Source organism: Balaenoptera borealis (assembly GCF_965194805.1).
Source record: "Balaenoptera borealis genome assembly, chromosome: 18".
Classification (NCBI taxonomy): domain Eukaryota; kingdom Metazoa; phylum Chordata; class Mammalia; order Artiodactyla; family Balaenopteridae; genus Balaenoptera; species Balaenoptera borealis.
This window is the reverse complement of record NC_138877.1, coordinates 17,460,827-17,479,467: the sequence shown is the minus strand read 5'-3', so window position 1 is coordinate 17,479,467 and position 18,641 is coordinate 17,460,827. Positions and strand designations below refer to the sequence as shown.

The 18,641-nt window shown below is 35.7% G+C and overlaps 1 protein-coding gene across 9 annotated transcripts in view; it reads right to left on the bottom strand.

The window, feature by feature from the left end:
- Nucleotides 1–18,641, bottom strand: part of INTS6 (integrator complex subunit 6) — a 109,910-nt gene that overhangs the window by 47,958 nt on the left and 43,311 nt on the right. For all 9 annotated transcript variants that reach the window (XR_014236930.1, XR_014236931.1, XR_014236932.1 and 6 more), the window contains one exon: nucleotides 2,078–2,261. Coding sequence is in view for 5 of the 9 variants with exons in the window: in XM_082365331.1 (XP_082221457.1) it covers nucleotides 2,078–2,261 (184 nt within the window). In the remaining 4 variants the exon portion in view is untranslated. The remainder of the gene's footprint in view (nucleotides 1–2,077; nucleotides 2,262–18,641) is intronic.

Sequence of the window (18,641 nt, the reverse complement as noted above, 5' to 3'; positions counted from 1 at the left end):
ATTCAGATTTCTGTTCAAATGCTAACTAGACTTACTGTGGTGACCATTTCACAATGTATACAACTATCAAATCATTATGTTGTATACCTGGAACTAAAATATCTAAAAAATACAGAGGGTTGATGAACATGCTGTAACAATAATTTTAGAGAGATTAATATTTTTAAGATACAACCAGGGCTGATTTAATCCCTATTCAAACAACTGACTTTAACATCAAGGTTAGAGATATGCAAATGTAATTTATAAATAATTGTTGTTTTATTTACTCCTTCAGACAAAGAGTATAATAATCTCCAAGGACATGCAGTATTTTAAATTGATTCAAACTGGGGTAAGCATATCCTTTAGGTTTATGATTAAGAAAAAGTCACCTCCTCAAAAGACTTCCCAGGAATACTCATTCTCTGCCTCATTACCCTCTGCACCGTCACCCTATTTTTTTTTCTTGATAGTAAGGAGAACTCTCTGAAATATTATTTATTCATTTTACATGATTTCATCTGTCACACAGTCCAAAAATGTAAGCTTTCTGTCTATCGTTCCTGCTGTATTCCCAGAATCAAAAACAGTTATTTGGCATAGAGTATTCATTAATTACCTGATAATAAAAGAAAAATGCTTACAATGACAATTATATAATTTTTAAAGTATACATTAAAAATATAACAAAATATTAATTATTTTGGCAACACAGGCAAATTTCTTTCCAATTTTTCCTTAATGAACATGAATTGTTCTATAATGGAAAAAATAAATGTACACACACTACTCTTATCATCAAGTTTAAAAATGCACAGAATTGTTAGCAGTGATTACATATTTGGATAGTACAACACCAGTGGATGTTAGCTTTTCTGTTATTTCTACTTTTCTGGTGTTTTATCCTCAAAACTTTTTTTAGTCACCATTCTTTGAAAATAAAGAAGAAAACATACTATTCATATAATACGGAAAGGTGAGTGACATTTGAGCAGTTTCCCATTATTGCTAGCAGGAGCATGAAGAGAGGTAAATAAACCACTACATCAGAAGAGGTTCAGGATGTATATCTGGGGAAAGCTCCCTAATTCCTTGACCAACTAAGTTTTCTGGGTCACTGAAAGATATTACCAACGGTGATTTCGGAATCTTCTTCTAACTTATCTTCTTCACATACCTATCTATATGGGATACCCTTTTTGTCTGTGAAATTTGCAGATCTCCAAAATCCACAGAATTTTAGAAGAAAGGCACCTAAAATATTGATTAGACTTTATATTTTCCTTTAACTTACATAGCTGGCTATGATAGACTCTCAATAGAGCACTGACAGTGTATGGAGACTATATCACAGCCCCTGACACTGATGAAAAATAGTGGTATGCCAGACCTGGACATTTTAGTATCAAATTCCCTAAGCAAGAACTAAAATGCACCATGAAAGCAAGAATACCATGCCTGTCATATTCACTATGGAAGTCCTAAAGCATGGAACAGTGCTTGGTACACAGTAGGCACTCAATACATATCCATATGAATTTAAGCCACCTGTTAACCAATTCCACATTATAAAAGTTCTGAGCCTCTTACATATTCTGTTTCAAGCATTTCACTAATGTTCACTGAGCACAGTGACCACCCGGACTTACTGGCTGAAGAGTTCACTACCTGTTTCCTCTAACCTATCCAGCTTCCTCTTTGCCTCTGGGGAAAACTGTACTTAACCAGGCGTTAATCATTACATGGATAATGAGATGATTCTCAAAACATTTTTTCAGAGAAAATAATTCTACGGCATTTGTAAATCATTAGCAATCTTTGTAGGTAAGAAAATAAGTTTAACAACTTCAAATACCAGCATTTTCTATATGGTTAGGAAAAAAATATCATGCATTATCAGACCCAATAGTATTCACATCCTATTCAAATCGAATCAAAGACCTTCATCAATGTAGTTTTAAAACCATCTATGTCTACTAACTTCTAATATTAATTTGTTGAACAAAAACAAACATGGAGATTTTGAAATGCACATTTTAAAACATTCAGATAAACTCTGCTTAAGTCACTGAATTACTGCCAGCAAAGAACTTACCGCCTGTCACTTCACACATTGGTGTGATTGCAGAGTCATCTAAAGGCACACCTGTCAACTGTTCTGATTCTACTGACATCGTGCCAGGCAACCGCAACACTAATGCAAAGAGTCTCTGATCCCAACGAAAAGGTTCCTTGGTCAATTCGCTTCCAGGCAAAGGAGAATTAAGAGGTAAATGGAGCTGAAAGTAAGGGGAAATAAAAAACAATAAGATTTCCAACACTATTTCTCCCAAAAAGGCTACATTAATGACACATATTAAAACTACATCATGAGTCATGAGTCTCCTATCATTCAAAAAAAACAAGCTCAAAAACAAAAGCTTATTTATATATATATATATATATATATATAATAGCATATAAGATATTATTACTTCACTTTTCTTAAGCTTTACTCAAAGAAGACCTCAACTGAAAAATATCTATTTCTGTAATGCTTTTCAGATTTCAACATAACTCACCACCAGGTGCTGGACTGCTTCTAAATAAATCATTTCATTTAATCATTAAATCAACCCCATGATAAATATCTTAGGGTTCCTATTTTCTAGATTTAAAAAAAAATGGGCCTCAGAGACAATAAATGATTTGGCCTCCCAGGTCCAATTCAGTATTTTTTCTTTTTCTTTTTTTTTTTAATTAATTAATTTATGTATTTTTTTGTATAAATTTATTTATTTATTTATTTTTGGCTGCTTTGGGTCTTCATTGCTGTGTGCGGGCTTTCTCTAGTTGTGTCGAGCGGGGGCTACTCTTTGTTGCGGTGCACCGTCTTCTCATTGCAGTGGCTTCTCCTGTTGCGGAGCACAGGCTCTAGGAGCACAGGCTTCAGTAGTTGTGGTTCACAGGCTCTAGAGCACAGGCTTAGTAGTTGTGGCGTGCGGGCTTAGTTGCTCCGCGGCATGTGGGACCTTCCCAAACCAGGGATCGAACCCGTGTCCCCTGCACTGGCAGGCGGATTCTCAACCACTGCGCCACCAGGGAAGTCCCGCAAGTCAGTATTTTTTTTCTACCACACCACAGTAGCCTCAAACACCTCCACAGTTAATGATTTAAATATGCTTCATTTCATACAAAACATATCTTCCCAAAGCATTTGCTTAAAAGTAAATTTTATCACTCTAGTTACATATTAAATGTATTAAAGGTAATGATTCTTACTACATCTGAGTAAAGGTAGAGGGTTTGGGGGTTTCTTCCATGTGTTTTTTAATCTATGTCTCTCCCCATGCCCCTAGGACCTGCCCAATCAGAATCCAAGATTCTTAAGAATTTATAAACACTTTAAAGTGATTCTAATGGGTACCTCTGAACCAACAGTTACAAGGTACCAACAGATCCACACATCAGTCTTAGTGTAAGTAAATGGGGACAACCAAACAATATGGGCCTCATAATGTGAAGTACATAACATTGAAAAAAAGGAAGGAAAGAAAAAGGGAAGGAATGGTTGAATCTGAATCTAACCAAGCCTTCAGTTCTAACCACCAGTTTACAGGGACAACTGAGGATACAGGATCAAGTTATCCACCACCATAGGGAGCAATCAGTCAAATCCAGAATGTTACAGGACAGATGACTTGGTTTCTCCAATGAATCAATGGCACGAAAAAGCAAAGAGTGGGAGTGGGGAGGGCTGGTGGAACTGTTAGAGAATAAGAGACAAAACAATCAAGAGCAAAGATTTTTAAGACAATCGGGAAAATTTGAAATACGTGTTACTGGTATAGTGCTTAGGAAAACAAAAGTCTTTATCACTTATAAAATTCTTAAAAAAAGAAATGAAACCCGGGATCAGCATACTCAGGGATTGATTTATACAAATACTGGAGTTTTCTTTAAAATACAGAACACATTTCAAAATTATCACTCCTCTGTATACCTGAAACTAACATAACACTGTAAATCAACTATACTCTAATAAAAATTTTTTTTAATAAATAAAATAAAATTATCACTTCCAAATTAATTGCCAGAGTTTATACTACTTTTGTCAAAAACAAGACATAATTGTATTGCTTACAGCCTTTCTATTTCTCACCTTGAAGATTTCTGAACTTGATAAATTAGGGATTGAAGTCATTCTACACTGACTTAAGAACTCAAGTTTCTTCAATGACTTACATCAAACCATTAAAAAAAAAAATCAGATTCAATTCTAAGAAGAGAGTTCCTAGCAAAGCTCTGCTAAAGTGGCACCTCTCTCCAAAAGACTCATGTCAAGAGAATCTGCTGCAAGATTCCTATATCAGGATCAGCCAAGATTTCGTGCCCATGGCCAAGAGTCATGAGCTTTTCTCCTGGCACTGATCCTGCTTTTAAGGCAGAAGTCAGAGGCAATAATAAGGAAGGACCCTTAAATTAAGAAATCTGGGCCAGGATGTTCCCTGAGGAAGGTTTTCTAACCTCAAAGGTTCTGTGACACTTGCAAAACAGCTTGGGAACTCCAAGCCCTTGCGGCTATCACCACACCCTGCCAGAAGATAAATATCGAAGCACCAATGGCACTGGAGGAAGAAGATTTCAACTGTTAATGCAGTAGCTCTGGAAAGTAATGGATACGTGGACCTGTCTCAAGAATCCAGTGGATAACAGCACTGCAGAGGCCTCATGTATACATAACTAGTGGATAGGACAACAATAGACCCCAAATCATGTACACAGACACACACAACTTATCAAGTAATGCTCACACACACACACACACACACACACCCCTAATCAGATAATGATGAGCATTATCTTTTTACTGGCTGCACAATGCTAGGTCTAGAATGTACTTCAAGTAAAACAAAAAGCCAAGGGTCACAAGCATATTTTACACATAGCAATATCAATTTTATAAACTTGTCAAATTTTTATTCATTTTTCTATTTCTTATTATTTCCGCCTTCCATATCACTACCACCCTCCCTCATCACCAAAGAGGCAGGAAAAACTCCTCTATAGCTGAAATGCGCTAGTAAAATAGGAAGGAGTGATGGCAAGAAAACAGGGACAGGAAAAAGATAAAAAACCTTAGTGAAAAAATGTTCTCAGGAGGGTTGAATTACTCCAAACCTAAAGTCTACAGTTGAAATTCTAGCTATGTCTTATAATCACCAAGGGAGGTCTTTCTGAATATGTAGACTTTGAAAATCAAGGCAAATAGCACATAAATCAAGTAGAAAAATATAAAATTAACCACTAGAAAAATGTGCAATAAATATGAATAGATAATTCCCAAAATTAAAAATGGGCAACAAAAAAAAATAATAATACCCAAGGAAACTCATATAGCCTATAAATATGTAGAAAGACGCTCAAATACACTAATCATCAGGTAATACAAATTAAGGCAAGATGCAAAATGATACATAGAGAAGAGCATCTATATGCACTATTAAACAATTACTTAGTGTAGTTTTATGTGTATAACATACGCAAATAGGAAAAGTAAAAAAACATGAACTGGAAAGCTACACACCAAATTCATGATAATTGTTGCTGCTCGGATGGGAAGAGGGAGGGAAATAACACTGAGTAAGGGAAGAAAAGATACTGCACTTAACTCTCTGCAATGTTCTCTTCCATTCACTAAATTTTTAAAAATCCTCAACAAAAAATAAATTAAAATGAGCAAATACGGCAGAAATTTTTGTATCACTTACTCTCATCCAGAATATTAGAATATATTAATATGCAAAAAACACAGTAAATGATCCATTCAAGCAGTTATCTATACCTCTTTTATAATAGTGTTATTATTTTATAACAAAATTAAACACAAGAAAACTTCATACACATCTCAACTCAATAAAAGGTAGATTAGATATAATCACTAGCCCCAAAGCTCAGACATTTATAAGGACATTAACACAGAGTTCTGCTTATACTTCACTGGCTATTAAAATATACTGTAAGACAGCAGAATATTTCTTGAAAATTATGTTTGCTTTCTCTCATCATTTTTTATGCCCCTACCAAATATGAGGCATTTAGGATTTGGAGGACTTAAAGATGCTTGATAAAATATGGTCCCACTACTCCCAAGGTTTCTGGGGACAGGGATCATGTTCCTAAAGGAACTGGTTTAGAGATGTGTTTAAGGAGAAGCTGACAAACAGAAAGAAGAAGATAGAAAATCACAGTACTGGCTGTCAAGACATTTATTAGGATTTTTATTTCTGAACACTTGACAGGAAAATAGTTTTATAAAAGCTGCTTTCTGAGACTTAATTGCAGGAAACTTTAATAAGAGAGTACTCAAATTTAAATGTCTGATGATGCAAAGAAAACTGTCATTAGCAACAACAATTATACTGTAGTAACTATTATACGGCAGACACTGTTCTAAACCATATATGTGTGTGTGTGTGTGTGTGTATACACACACACACACACACACACACACGCTCATTTAATCTACAAAATAAACAAATGTGGCAGGCACTACACATTCCTATTTACAAATGATAAAAACTGAGGCACAGAGAGCCTTGCCAGAAGGTACACAGTAAATGATGAGGAGACAGAATATAAACCCAGGTAGTCCGGTCCCTGATGCTGTGCTCTTAAACACTGCATTATGCTGCCTGTTATTGAAACCATAATCTGCATTTTAAAAAATCAAGTGTTGAGATATTAATGTAAAAAATAAACTAATTCTATTAAATGGAAAAAGAAAATTTTAATTATAAAAATAACTACTTTTAGAAAAAAATTTTAATCATCCATTTCTGAATCAATCTGGTGATTTTGAACCACTAATTACTAAATGTTATGAACATTTTAGATTATTTGTTTTTATAAAGCACAATCCTATGCTTTTCCCCCAGTTACTCTTTGATGAAAAGAGGCACTTTTCTCCCTCTTGCTATTCACTTCCAGTTCTCAAGTACATGGGTAATAACAACAATAAAAATAAACAACAATAACTGCTAGCATAATGAGCACTCACTATGTATGTGTCAAGCAACATTCTAGGAGCTTTTCATATTTATAACATGTTTATAACAAACCAACGGGGTAGGTACTATTATTATCCCCATTTCAGAGACAAGTTGCAATGTAAGATTGTGTGTCAAGGGAGAATACAGACTCAAATAACCCCTGCTATATAATCAAGTTTAGAGCATCAAAGAAGGACTGCAAATTTTAAGAACTGGATAAATCATGTGTAATTCAATGATACAGTAACTTTCCCATAACCATGACATTATTGGTCTTTATTAGGGTCTTCATAAGATTATACTTTGCAAAGCTTCGGTCTAATGGACTAATAAGCACAGAAAACTTTATACTAACCAAGTTTTATTTTTACTTGAATACAATTGAGGTTTTCTATATTATTATTTTAAATGGTTAATTTTATTGATCTCACCATTCCAGATTTCTTATAATAATTACCTTAGTAGCTGACAGAAAAGGAAATATAACTTCAATTTAAATTGAGGAAGACTGCCCTACTTTTCCTTCTTTCCTTTGGATAACTATCTTACTGCCCTTTTTCACCTTTGAGTCTTTCCTGAATTTCTTATAAAAAAAAAAGAATACAATTTATTTCTCCATAGGTATGAAAAACAAAGGGCAGATTAGGAAGGTGATTGTCTATCATTAGGCATACTCAAACTTTATGTACTTATAATAGTGCAACTTCCCCTTAATTTGTTTCATATTTGTTTATGGTTCAGACCCTAATTATTTGTGATTTTGCTAAGGCTGGACTAAAGATCAACTTAAATTTTAATCAGTTATTCTGTGAGTGCCTACCACAAACATGGCATTATTTCAGGATTTAATAAGGACTCTAGGGCTTCCCTAGCGGTACCACGGTTAAGAATCTGCCTGCCAATGCAGGGGATACGGGTTCGAGCCCTGGTCCAGGAAGATCCCACATGCCACGGAGCAACTAAGCCCGTGCACCACAACTACTGAGCCTGCGCTCTAGAGCCCGTGAGCCACAACTGTTGAGCCCGCATGCCACAACTACTGAAGCCCGTGCTCCTAGAGCCCATGCTGCACAACAAGAGAAGCCACCGCAATGAGAAGCCCGTGAACAATGAGAAGCCCGTGCACCACAACGAAGAGTAGCCCCTGCTCGCCGCAACTAGAGAAAAGCCCACACGCAGCCACAAAGAGCCAAAGCAGCCAAAAATAAATGAATTAATAAATAAATAATTAAAAATAAATAAATAAATTAGGACTCTACCAAGCCAAATAAGTAAGATTTGGATAACGTTTTAGCTAGCTCACTTTAAGATAATCAATTATAAAACTTCAGATAACCAGGATTCTCATACGTTATTACTTGTTTCTTAAATTTGCAGGATGTAAAAAATAAATAAGTAAAAGTCAGCAAACAGTGAAAGAAGATAAAAGAAATTTCTTTCAAAAACGTTTTTAATTCAGGACCCGAACGGATTTCTCCTGGCACACAACCTAACTCACTCCTGGATGATGATCACATCATGAGAGTCAGGTGACTGATCTGTACCAACTCTTAGGAGGTTTCCCCTCGCAGCTGGATATTCTGCCAACTGGTTCTATTACTGAAGTAACTCAAATTATAAGTCCTTTAATAATTATACTTCCTACCTTAAGTTTTAATGACCTATTTCCCTGACTGCCTTTCCCTCTCCAGTTCGAGAGAAGGCAGGGAGAGGGATCTGACTCTTTTCTGTGTCCCCCCATAGTATTTGTCCCACTCCCACAGCCTAAGGAAAGGACTAGAGCAGTACAGTACGAGGAGCGGAATGAGGGCTGCAGAGCACAAGCACCGGTCAGTGTCCTGCCAACAGCATCTGTGCTGCCCCCAGCCCAAACCACACACAGATGCAGATGCAAACACACACACACAGGTCCCACTGTCGTATCTGCGGTGGGTCGCAGAACCAGCTAGTCCCATCTCCAAGAGCTGAAGTATTGTTCTTCCCCAATATGTGAAACCAGCTCATCTCTATGTCCCTTGTATGTACCCACACACAGAGGATATAAAGACACGAGCTGCAAAAATTTGCCCAACACCTACAGCAGGGGGTAGAGAAACAACCATTCCATATGGTGAAGCCATCAACAACTCCTGAATCGAGCTCCATGTATAATATTCACAATGAGAATTTACATACGGACATACTTCTACTGAGGCCACACAGAATACAACCTCATAAATTCTAGCCTTAGAATTTAGAGATACAAAGAGTGTGGTCATATATTCTTTCTTGCAAAAATTTTTTACCTCACACACCAAACCAAAACTTGTCTTTATAGTTTAATGCACTGGCCTAGTATCAATGAACTTGGCACAGTATCAAAGAAGTAATTAGGTCATTATTAATACAAAATTTTTAATTGTTATCATGTGGGGCATTTTTCTTAAATATTAAGAATGGGGATCACAAATCAAGCTATAACTCAGGAATTATTTAATGAAAGGCAACACAGCAGACACTGCAATTTCCTACCTTCAAGAACATGTAAATAATTATAATATGTTACGATATGTACAATAGTAAAAGCATGCATGAGGTACAGAGGAATAATTGATTATCTGGGGGATGGACCAGCAAAGGCTCTCCGAGGAAGTAGCATCTGAGTTAGTTTGAAGAATGAAAAGTTTACTGAGAATCTACAACCTTTTGCAGATTGCAGGGCATGCAGACTGAAGATCATGATCAAAAACATAAAAGGCAAGAAATAACAAATACTGGGATAAAAAGTAAAATTAAAATTCAGAATTGCTGGAGAGCAACATACAAAGGAGAGAAACTGAAGATTTTAGGAAAGCCTTTAAGAATGGGTAAGATTTTCCTATATATATAAAAAAAAATAGATAACTAATAAGGACCTACTGTATAGCACAGGGAACTCTTCTCAACTCTGTAATGACCTATATGGGAAAAGAATCTAAAAGAGTGGATATATGTGTATGTATAACTGATTCACTTTGCTGTACAGCAGAAACTAACACAACACTGTAAATCAACTATACTCCAATAAAATTAAAAAAAAAAAAGAACGGGTAAGATTTTAATATGGTGGAGAGAGAGGAATCATATTTAGCGGAAAGGAGCATGTGAGGAAATAAAGAGGAAGCATTCAGGAAATTAGTAGCCTATTTTGGGTCAAGTTTAGAGAAAATATAGGGGAATGATAAGGAATTCTTCTTCATCTGCTCATCATTTCCTAGTCTTTCCAACTCTACTAAAACAACTCCCACACTAAGTCATCAAAGATCTTTTTTTGGCCACGGTGGTAGATGACAGTGTGGTCAAAGTGTTCCAGGCTTGAGTCTTAACAGGCCTCAAAGCTTCACTGCCAGCCCGTTGGGAGCCAGTCGCCAGGTAAAGAAGCTTGAACTAGACCACTGCCTGATAAGAGATCTTATGGAGAGACAGAAGTCACAGGGACGAGAAGCAAGGTACCCAGGCAACAGTGGGCACCAAAGCCCCCAACATGTAAATAAGGCCATCTTGGATGTTCCAGCACCAGCTAAGCCCCCAGATGAATGAAGCCAACTCACAGAATCTTGAGAAATAATAAACTGTTGTTGCTTTAAGCCACTAAGATTTAGGATGATTTGTTACACAGAAATAGATAACCAAAGGAGTCATTAAACCTAGTGAAGATTTTTCAGATTTATCTTCCCAGCAGCACTCAAAACTATTTACCACTCTTTAGAAAGACACTCTTCCTTTGGCTTTCACCTTGAAATATTCTCATGGCTTCCCTCTGCTTCTTCGGCTGCTCCTCCGTCTTCCACCCCGACCCTCCCCTCAATCTCTAATACTAGCCATTACATGCTGCTGACGCTCAAGGCTCAGTATTAAGCCTTGGCCAGTTTATACTGTAAACCCTCAATCCACCTACTCACAGCTTCAATTACTACCTATACTTAGATAATATCTTACAATTGGATACGTCCAGCCTACGTCTTTCTTTTGAGCACCAAAATATTCTTCTGCCTACTTGCCATTTCCTCTTGGATGGCTCAAAGGTACTTCAAACTCAGTTTGCTCAAAACTGAACTCATGATTTTCCTTCACCCCAAATGGTACTCTCTCAAGATTCCCTAGCTCAATGAATGGCACCGCAATCTATCCAGTTTTGCAAGAAGCCGTCTCCCTCTTCCTTATACCCCCAAATGCAATATATGTCAGCAAATTTGGTTGATTTAACTTTCTAAATATCTCTTGAAACTGTTGCTTCTTTCTATCTCTTTTACTATCACCAACCTCTATGACCAAGCTATTGTCAGAACTAATGCAACAATGCCTAACTGGTCTTCCAACATCCACTTGTCTTTCATTCCTCCACCCCCTACCTCTAAATAAAACCCTTGGATGACTTCCTATTGCATTCATATTAATAACATTAATTGGCATGGCCTCAAAACCCCTTGTGTGGTCAAGCCCAAGCTTCTTTTCCATTTTGTACAATGATCCCTCTTTTTTTATGCTCCAAGTCACATTAGCCTTCTTCTAGTCCCTCAGTCTCAAAACATACTCCTTTTGGGAAAAGAGCCTTTGTACAGTGCCTCTACCTGGCATGATCATCCTTCCCACTTTTTGTGTAGTACATCCTCCTCACCTCTTCAAATCTTAGCTTTCAGTCACCTTCTTGTCTAGATCTAGTGTGCCCTTATTATAAGCTCTCACAATACACACTCCTCCCTTTTGTAGGATACATGATCATTGCAGTTTTACTTTTATCACATGATACTTTTATTAATGTTTGTCTTCTCAATTAGACCCAAGGGGACTGAGCTCCTGATTGTTTTATCATTTGATCCTCAGAGCACAGCAGTGTCTAGTTCATAGAAGAAACTCAATAAATATGGCTGAATGAATAAAACAGATGGATGGATAAATAAGGTAACTGGCTAAACTGTGAAAGGTCCTGAGAAATCTAGTGGATAATGGAAAACAATGAAACATTTTGAACAGTAGAATAATACACTCAAGTGGTGTGCTTTAGAATAATTATTGCCATGGAAAGACAGATTGAAGGAAACCAAGACAAGTTAAGGAGCTAATTAATATTTTAAGAAAAGCACCAAGGTGAACGATGGCAAAAGGAATAGGAATGAAAGCGAGAAACAAATTAATGAAAACAAAAAGCAAGGGACTAATACCAAAGACAATTATAGAGGAAAAAATATAGATTATGATATGCCCCCTAAGGCTCTGATGCCTTCTCTACCTCTACTATTGCAGTGATGATTTAACATGTTCAAATGATAACAAGTTACTGTAATACATGAAGCGTGACTTTTAAAAAAATGCAAAACTAAGTTCCAAAAGGACACACACACACACTCTAAAAAAGAGCACTTTTCTCAAAAGATGTACAATAATGTTACCAACTCTAATGTATAACTACACATAATTGTTAAATAATATCCCAAATTATTCAGAATCTAACATAAAACATTTAAACTGAAATAAATTTTCAAGTATTAGGTCAGAAGGTTAATTTAAAGCACATTGGTAAAGAAACTTAAAAAACAAAAAATAGAGTAAAAGCCTTGTGAATCATTTTGAGACTCATTATTTCCCAGGTAACTGAGAGCAAGTAATGCTTCAAGCATAAAAACTTATCAACAAACTTTCTTCAGTATGTTATATATGTCCCTATCGTCTGGAAATACATTGTAACCCCTAAAAATAACAATAATAAACTTTTCTTGATAATTCAAAGAAGTAGGGAGAGAAAAAAGCTTAAAGACCTCTTGTTCATACCAAATATTGCCCCAAATCACATAGCAAGTTAGCAAGCTGACAAGTCTTCATTAACTGAACTGTGTGCCGGGGTTTTAATTAGATACTCTGCTTGGATCATCGTATTTGATCCTCCACCACACCTGGTTACCTATAATTTAGATTCTAAGATATATCGGCAATTTAATGTATATTTCCTTGCTTCTCCAAAATTTAACATTAAGTGTACATGAAACTTTTTCCAACAATAGCGCATAATTATCCATAAAGTTGCATATCCCCTCTTTCTTCCATCTCATAGAGTTTCACGGTGTTTGAGTATCAAACAGAGTTTAGTCTAAGTCTTCTCCACGCTGGGTCTAGAGGTTCTTCTGAATTCCTTTTGGCCATCATAAGTTAAGCAGAACATCAGAGTCGTATTTTATAGCCTGTGCTTATGATCTTGACCTCTTTATAGCACCTTTAGTTTGAAGAGTGTCACTTCAAGGTATATCAAAGGCTACTAGAATTTCATTTGCAGTTCCTATTTGATTAACCTAAGAATATTTTTGTATTCTCTTTATTTCAATAATAAATTACTAGATGATATAATGCTTCTCTTTGAAAGGTTGGCTTTGAACAGATACTGGATTCTTCAGTAATAGTTCTTCACACCTGGTAAAAGAGTCATAATACCAACTCATAGCTTTGAAAGTTTTACCTTTCTTCTCAGAAATTGGGCAATTTCAACTGCCTTTATATTGCACTGCCTGTTGTACCTTAGGTGATCTAATGTATGTATCATATTTTTTGTTTGTTTCAATGCTTATTCACTGTAAAGTAATAATTTCCTTAGGGATACAAATTTATGTTAAACTTCTGAGACTTCTGGATAAAAATACATAACAATCAGATGTAATATGTGAACCATGTTTGCGTTCTGATTCAAACAAAACATTGTCAACATTTGTGAGACAAGTAGAGAAACTGGGATATAGACTGGATGTTAGATTATTTATTAAACACCTTAAGTTTTTTGTTAAGCAATAAAAAGAAATTAAATTTAAATTAATTTAGAGTAATTATATTTTAAACTTAAATTTAATAAGATTTTTTAAAATAAATTATTGTTAAGCCATACTGAACATTGCAGGGGGGTGTGTGTGCATGTGTGTGTGCGCGCGGGCGCGCACATCCTTATATGTTAAAGATGCATACAGAAGTACACAGAAGTACTTATGGTAAAAATGATACAATGTCTGGAATTTGCTTTAGAATATTCCCTCTAAGATGTATATTGTATATATAAATGTTTATATAAATGTATAAATGTGTATGGGGTAGGGGCAGAACAGATGAAACGAGACCAGCAAAATGTGGCTAATTATTGAAGCTAGGTAAGGGTTCTTGAGGTTAATTATTTTATTTTCCCTACTTTTGTATATGTTTAAAAGTTCCACAATAAAACTTTCTTTGATTGGACATATGTGAATAACCAACACAACAATTAAAAATGCAAGCAATTAAAAGCCTCTGAGGAAAGGAAATGAGAATGGGAAGTCTTGCTTTTACTACTAGCCCTCGTCATGCTTTTACTACATTAGCCAAATGTTCATGTTATTTAAACCGAAACATTTTAACTCATTTAAACAGAATATAAAAAATTTCCCCTGACACGAGGTGCTAATAAAGCAAATAGTTCAGCCCAAGTGAGAGCAAAATGACCCACACCTGTGCATCAATATGCACGGACACAGGCAGTACCAGATATAAGTCCATACAGTCTAGCTGAAAGCTAACAAACTTCTCCTAATTTCAGAAACGCTGAGAGGGTAAGGGTGGATAATATTTCTTAGAACAAAAGAAATGTAGAATTATCCTTTGGGGGTGGGAGGAAGGTAAGGAAACCCTGATATAAAGAGACTGATAAATTTGTCTAAGTAACTGCAGGTTCTGGAAAAAGCAAGATTTAAACCCACATTCTCCCAGTTTGCTACAGCCTTGTTACATATCTGGATTCTCATCTAATGTTTACACTGTGTTTAGTAGTGTGTCACACTACTAAAATCTGTTTTTCTCCTTGACTTATAGTAATTAATTTCAGACTGCTGCTTCCTGAGCTCCTGTGTCTACTTACTCACATCACCACTTTTGTGTATGTTTCCTCATCTATAAAATATATAACAAGGATATATATGTATATAAACAAGGCTGGTTTAACATTAAAAATTAATCAATGTGGGCTTCCCTGGTGGCGCAGTGGTTGAGAGTCTGCCTGCCAATGCAGGGGACACGGGTTCGAGCCCTGGTCTGGGAGGATCCCACGTGCCGCGGAGCGGCTGAGCCCGTGTGCCACAACTACTGAGCTTGCACGTCTGGAGCCTGTGCTCCGCAACGAGAGGCTGCGATAGTGAGAGGCCCGTGCACCGCGATGAAGAGTGGCCCCCGCTTGCCGCAACTAGAGAAAGCCCTCGCACAGAAACGAAGACCCAACACAGCCAAAAAATTAAATAAATAAATAAATAAAGTGAAATTCTTTAAAAAAAAAAAAAAAAAAAAAAATTAATCAATGTAATTCACTATATTAGCAAAATTAAAAACGAAAAATCATATGATAATCTCAACATATGCATAAAAATTGACAAAATTCCATACTCATATTCATGATATTTTAAAAAACAAAAATCAGCAAACTGGGAACAAAGAAGAACTTCCACAACCTGACAAAAGGCATACAGAAAAAAAACCTACAGTTAAAATCACAAATAGTGAAAGGTTTCACTCTCACCCCATTCGCCAAGACTGGGAACAAGGCAAAGATGTCTACTCTCACCACTTCTACCAGTACATTAAGACAAGAAAAAGAAACCAAAAAGCAGACAGATACTGGAAAGAAGTAAAACTGTCAATATTCACAGACAACATGATTTTATATGAAAAAAAAATTCCAAGAAATCTGGAAAAAACTGCTAGATAATAAGTGATTTTAGGAAAGTCACAGAATTCAAGGTCAAAATACAAAAATAAAATATATTTCTATGTACTAGCAACAAATAATCAAAAATTAAACATAAAACAACTGATTTACAAAAGCGTCAAAATATATGTGTAAAACTTATACAAGGAAAACCACAAACATTGGTGAGAAAAATTAGACTTAAAAAATTTGAGAGATATACCATGCTCATGGATCAGAATAACCAATAATGTAAAATGTGGGTTTCCCCCAAATTAACTTAGAGATTCAGTGTAATTACAATCAAAATTGCAGTAGGCTTTCTTGTAAAACTTAACAAGCTGACTTTAAATTTGGAAATTTAAATAAATTTAAATATGGAAAAATTTAAATATGACTTAAATATGGAAATTCAAAGGCCTAGAACAGACAAAACAAGTTTGAAAAGAAAATGTTGGAGACAAATTGCCTTCAAGACTTACAAAGCTATAGTAGTAGAGACAGTGTTATACTGGCAAAAGGCAGAAATAGAAATCAATGAAACAGAATAGAAAGTCCGGAAACAGACACTCAAATATGTGGCCAATTGACTTTTAACAAAGATGCCACAGCAGTTCAATGGGTAAAGGATTACCTTTTCAACAAATGGTACTGATACAATTAGTTACCACTGTGTCCAAAAAATGAACCTCAACACTTTCTTCCTATCATACATAAAATTCCTATATGAATCGTTACCCTAAAAGTAAAAGCTCACACTACAAACCTCCTTAAAGAAAACACAGGAGAAAGTCAGTAACATTAAGTTAGGCAAAGATTTCTGAAATAGGACACAGAAAGCACAAACCATAAAAGAAAGAAAGAATCCAAAAAAGAGGCGATACATGTATATGTGTAACTGATTCATTTTGCTGTACAGTAGAAACTAACACAACATTGTAAAGCAACTATACTCCAATAAAAATTAATTTAAAAAAAAAGAAAAAAATTAAAAATATTTGCTCTTTAAAAGACACTGTAAAAAGTGAAAAGGCAAGCCACAGAGTGGGAGAAAATACTTGGAAAACATGTATCCAATAAAAGACTTGTATCCAGAATATGTAAAAGATTCTTATAACTCAATGATAACAAGTAAAAACTGGGCAAGGGAATCAGAACACTCATTTCACCAAAGAAGATATACAGGTGACATATAAGCACATGAAAAGATGTTCAACATCATTAGTCATTAAGGAATGCAAACTAAAACCAAAATGAGATACCACTACACACCCACTATACTGTCTAAAATTAAGACTGAAAAAATTCAAGTGTTGGAAGGATGTAGAGCAACTAGAACTCTCATACACTTCCTGGTAGGAATGCAAAACAGTACAGCCACTTTAGTAAACAGTTTGGCAGTTTCACTGAGCCTGTGAGCCACAACTACTGAAGCCCGTGCGCCTAGAGCCGGTGCTCCGCAACATAAGAAGCCACTGCAATGAGAAGCCCGCACCTGCAACGAAGAGTAGCCACTGCTCGCTGCAACTAGAGAAAGCCCGTGCACAGCAACGAAGACCCAACACAGCCAAAAATAAATTAATTAAATAAGTAAAATTAAAAAAAAAAAAAAAGTTTGGCAGTGACCCACCAATTACAATCCTAGGTATATACCCAAGAGAAATGAAAACATATGCCCACAAAAGGATTTTCATGCCAATGTACACAATGACTATTATAACGGTCCAAAAAAAAAAAGGGAAAAACCCAACTGTTCTACTTTGGTGAATGGATAAGCAAATTATAGTATAGCCACACAGTGGAATACTACTCAACAATAAAAAGGAGCAAACTACTGATAGATGCAAAAATGTAGATGAGCCTCAAAAGCATTATGCTAGGTGAAAGAAGATAGACACAAACTACACACTGAATGATTCCATTTATATGAAATTCTAGAAAAGGCAAAACTATACACACACACTCATGCACACGTGCACACACACATTGTGACAGAAAGCATGTCAGTGGTTTCCAGGGGACAGTGATAGAAATTAACTGCAAAGGGCATAAGAGAACTTTTTCGGAGTGATAGATATATTTTATATCATTATCGTGCTGTTAATAACACAATGTTTACATTTGTCAAAACTCATCAAGTTTTATACTTGAAATTGCTACATTTTATTATATATAGATTGCAGCTAAACAAAGAGGACAATAACAACAAAAGAAATATAAGCAAACACAAATTTGAGAACCATATATTTAGTGGCAAAAAAAAAAAAGGGAAGAAAGAAAAGAAGAAAAGGCTCTAGAATACATATGCCATTTAATTTGGAGTCTGGTGCCTTATACTATAACCATGCTGCCTCCTTTCTGAGAACGCCTCTCTAAATATCCAGGTGAGAATATTCATCCTCAATCTTTTCCATGGGACACAAAAGATGTGCATGCGAGCACACATGCACACACACTCCCATGGGAGTATGAGACTTAATTCTTAGGGAGATAATCTAACCATATATATATATATACACACACCTTGTTCTCGCCCACTTAAGGCAACGTAACAAAATGAAAGCATCGAGTGGCTTCACTGTAAGGGATAGATGAAGTACTTTAAACTCTTAACAATAAATTACTTGGCACACATTTCACAACATGCTGAAACCCAAACAAATGGAATCACTGGCAGATTCATTCATTAATTCACTCTGAATAAAAGTTTACAAAGAACTAATGCTGTCAGATAATGGATAAATGATAAAAATCTGCAGAGTATTAAAGTATTATAAGTTATCAATCTTAAAGAAATTAGGTCAATTAGTAGTTCATGAGCTATAGCTGAGCTAGGGACAAGGTAACACTAATGAAATAACTACAGAATGATAACATAGGTACATAATCAGATGCTGAATTTTGTCGTATTTATAAATGCTGTAAAA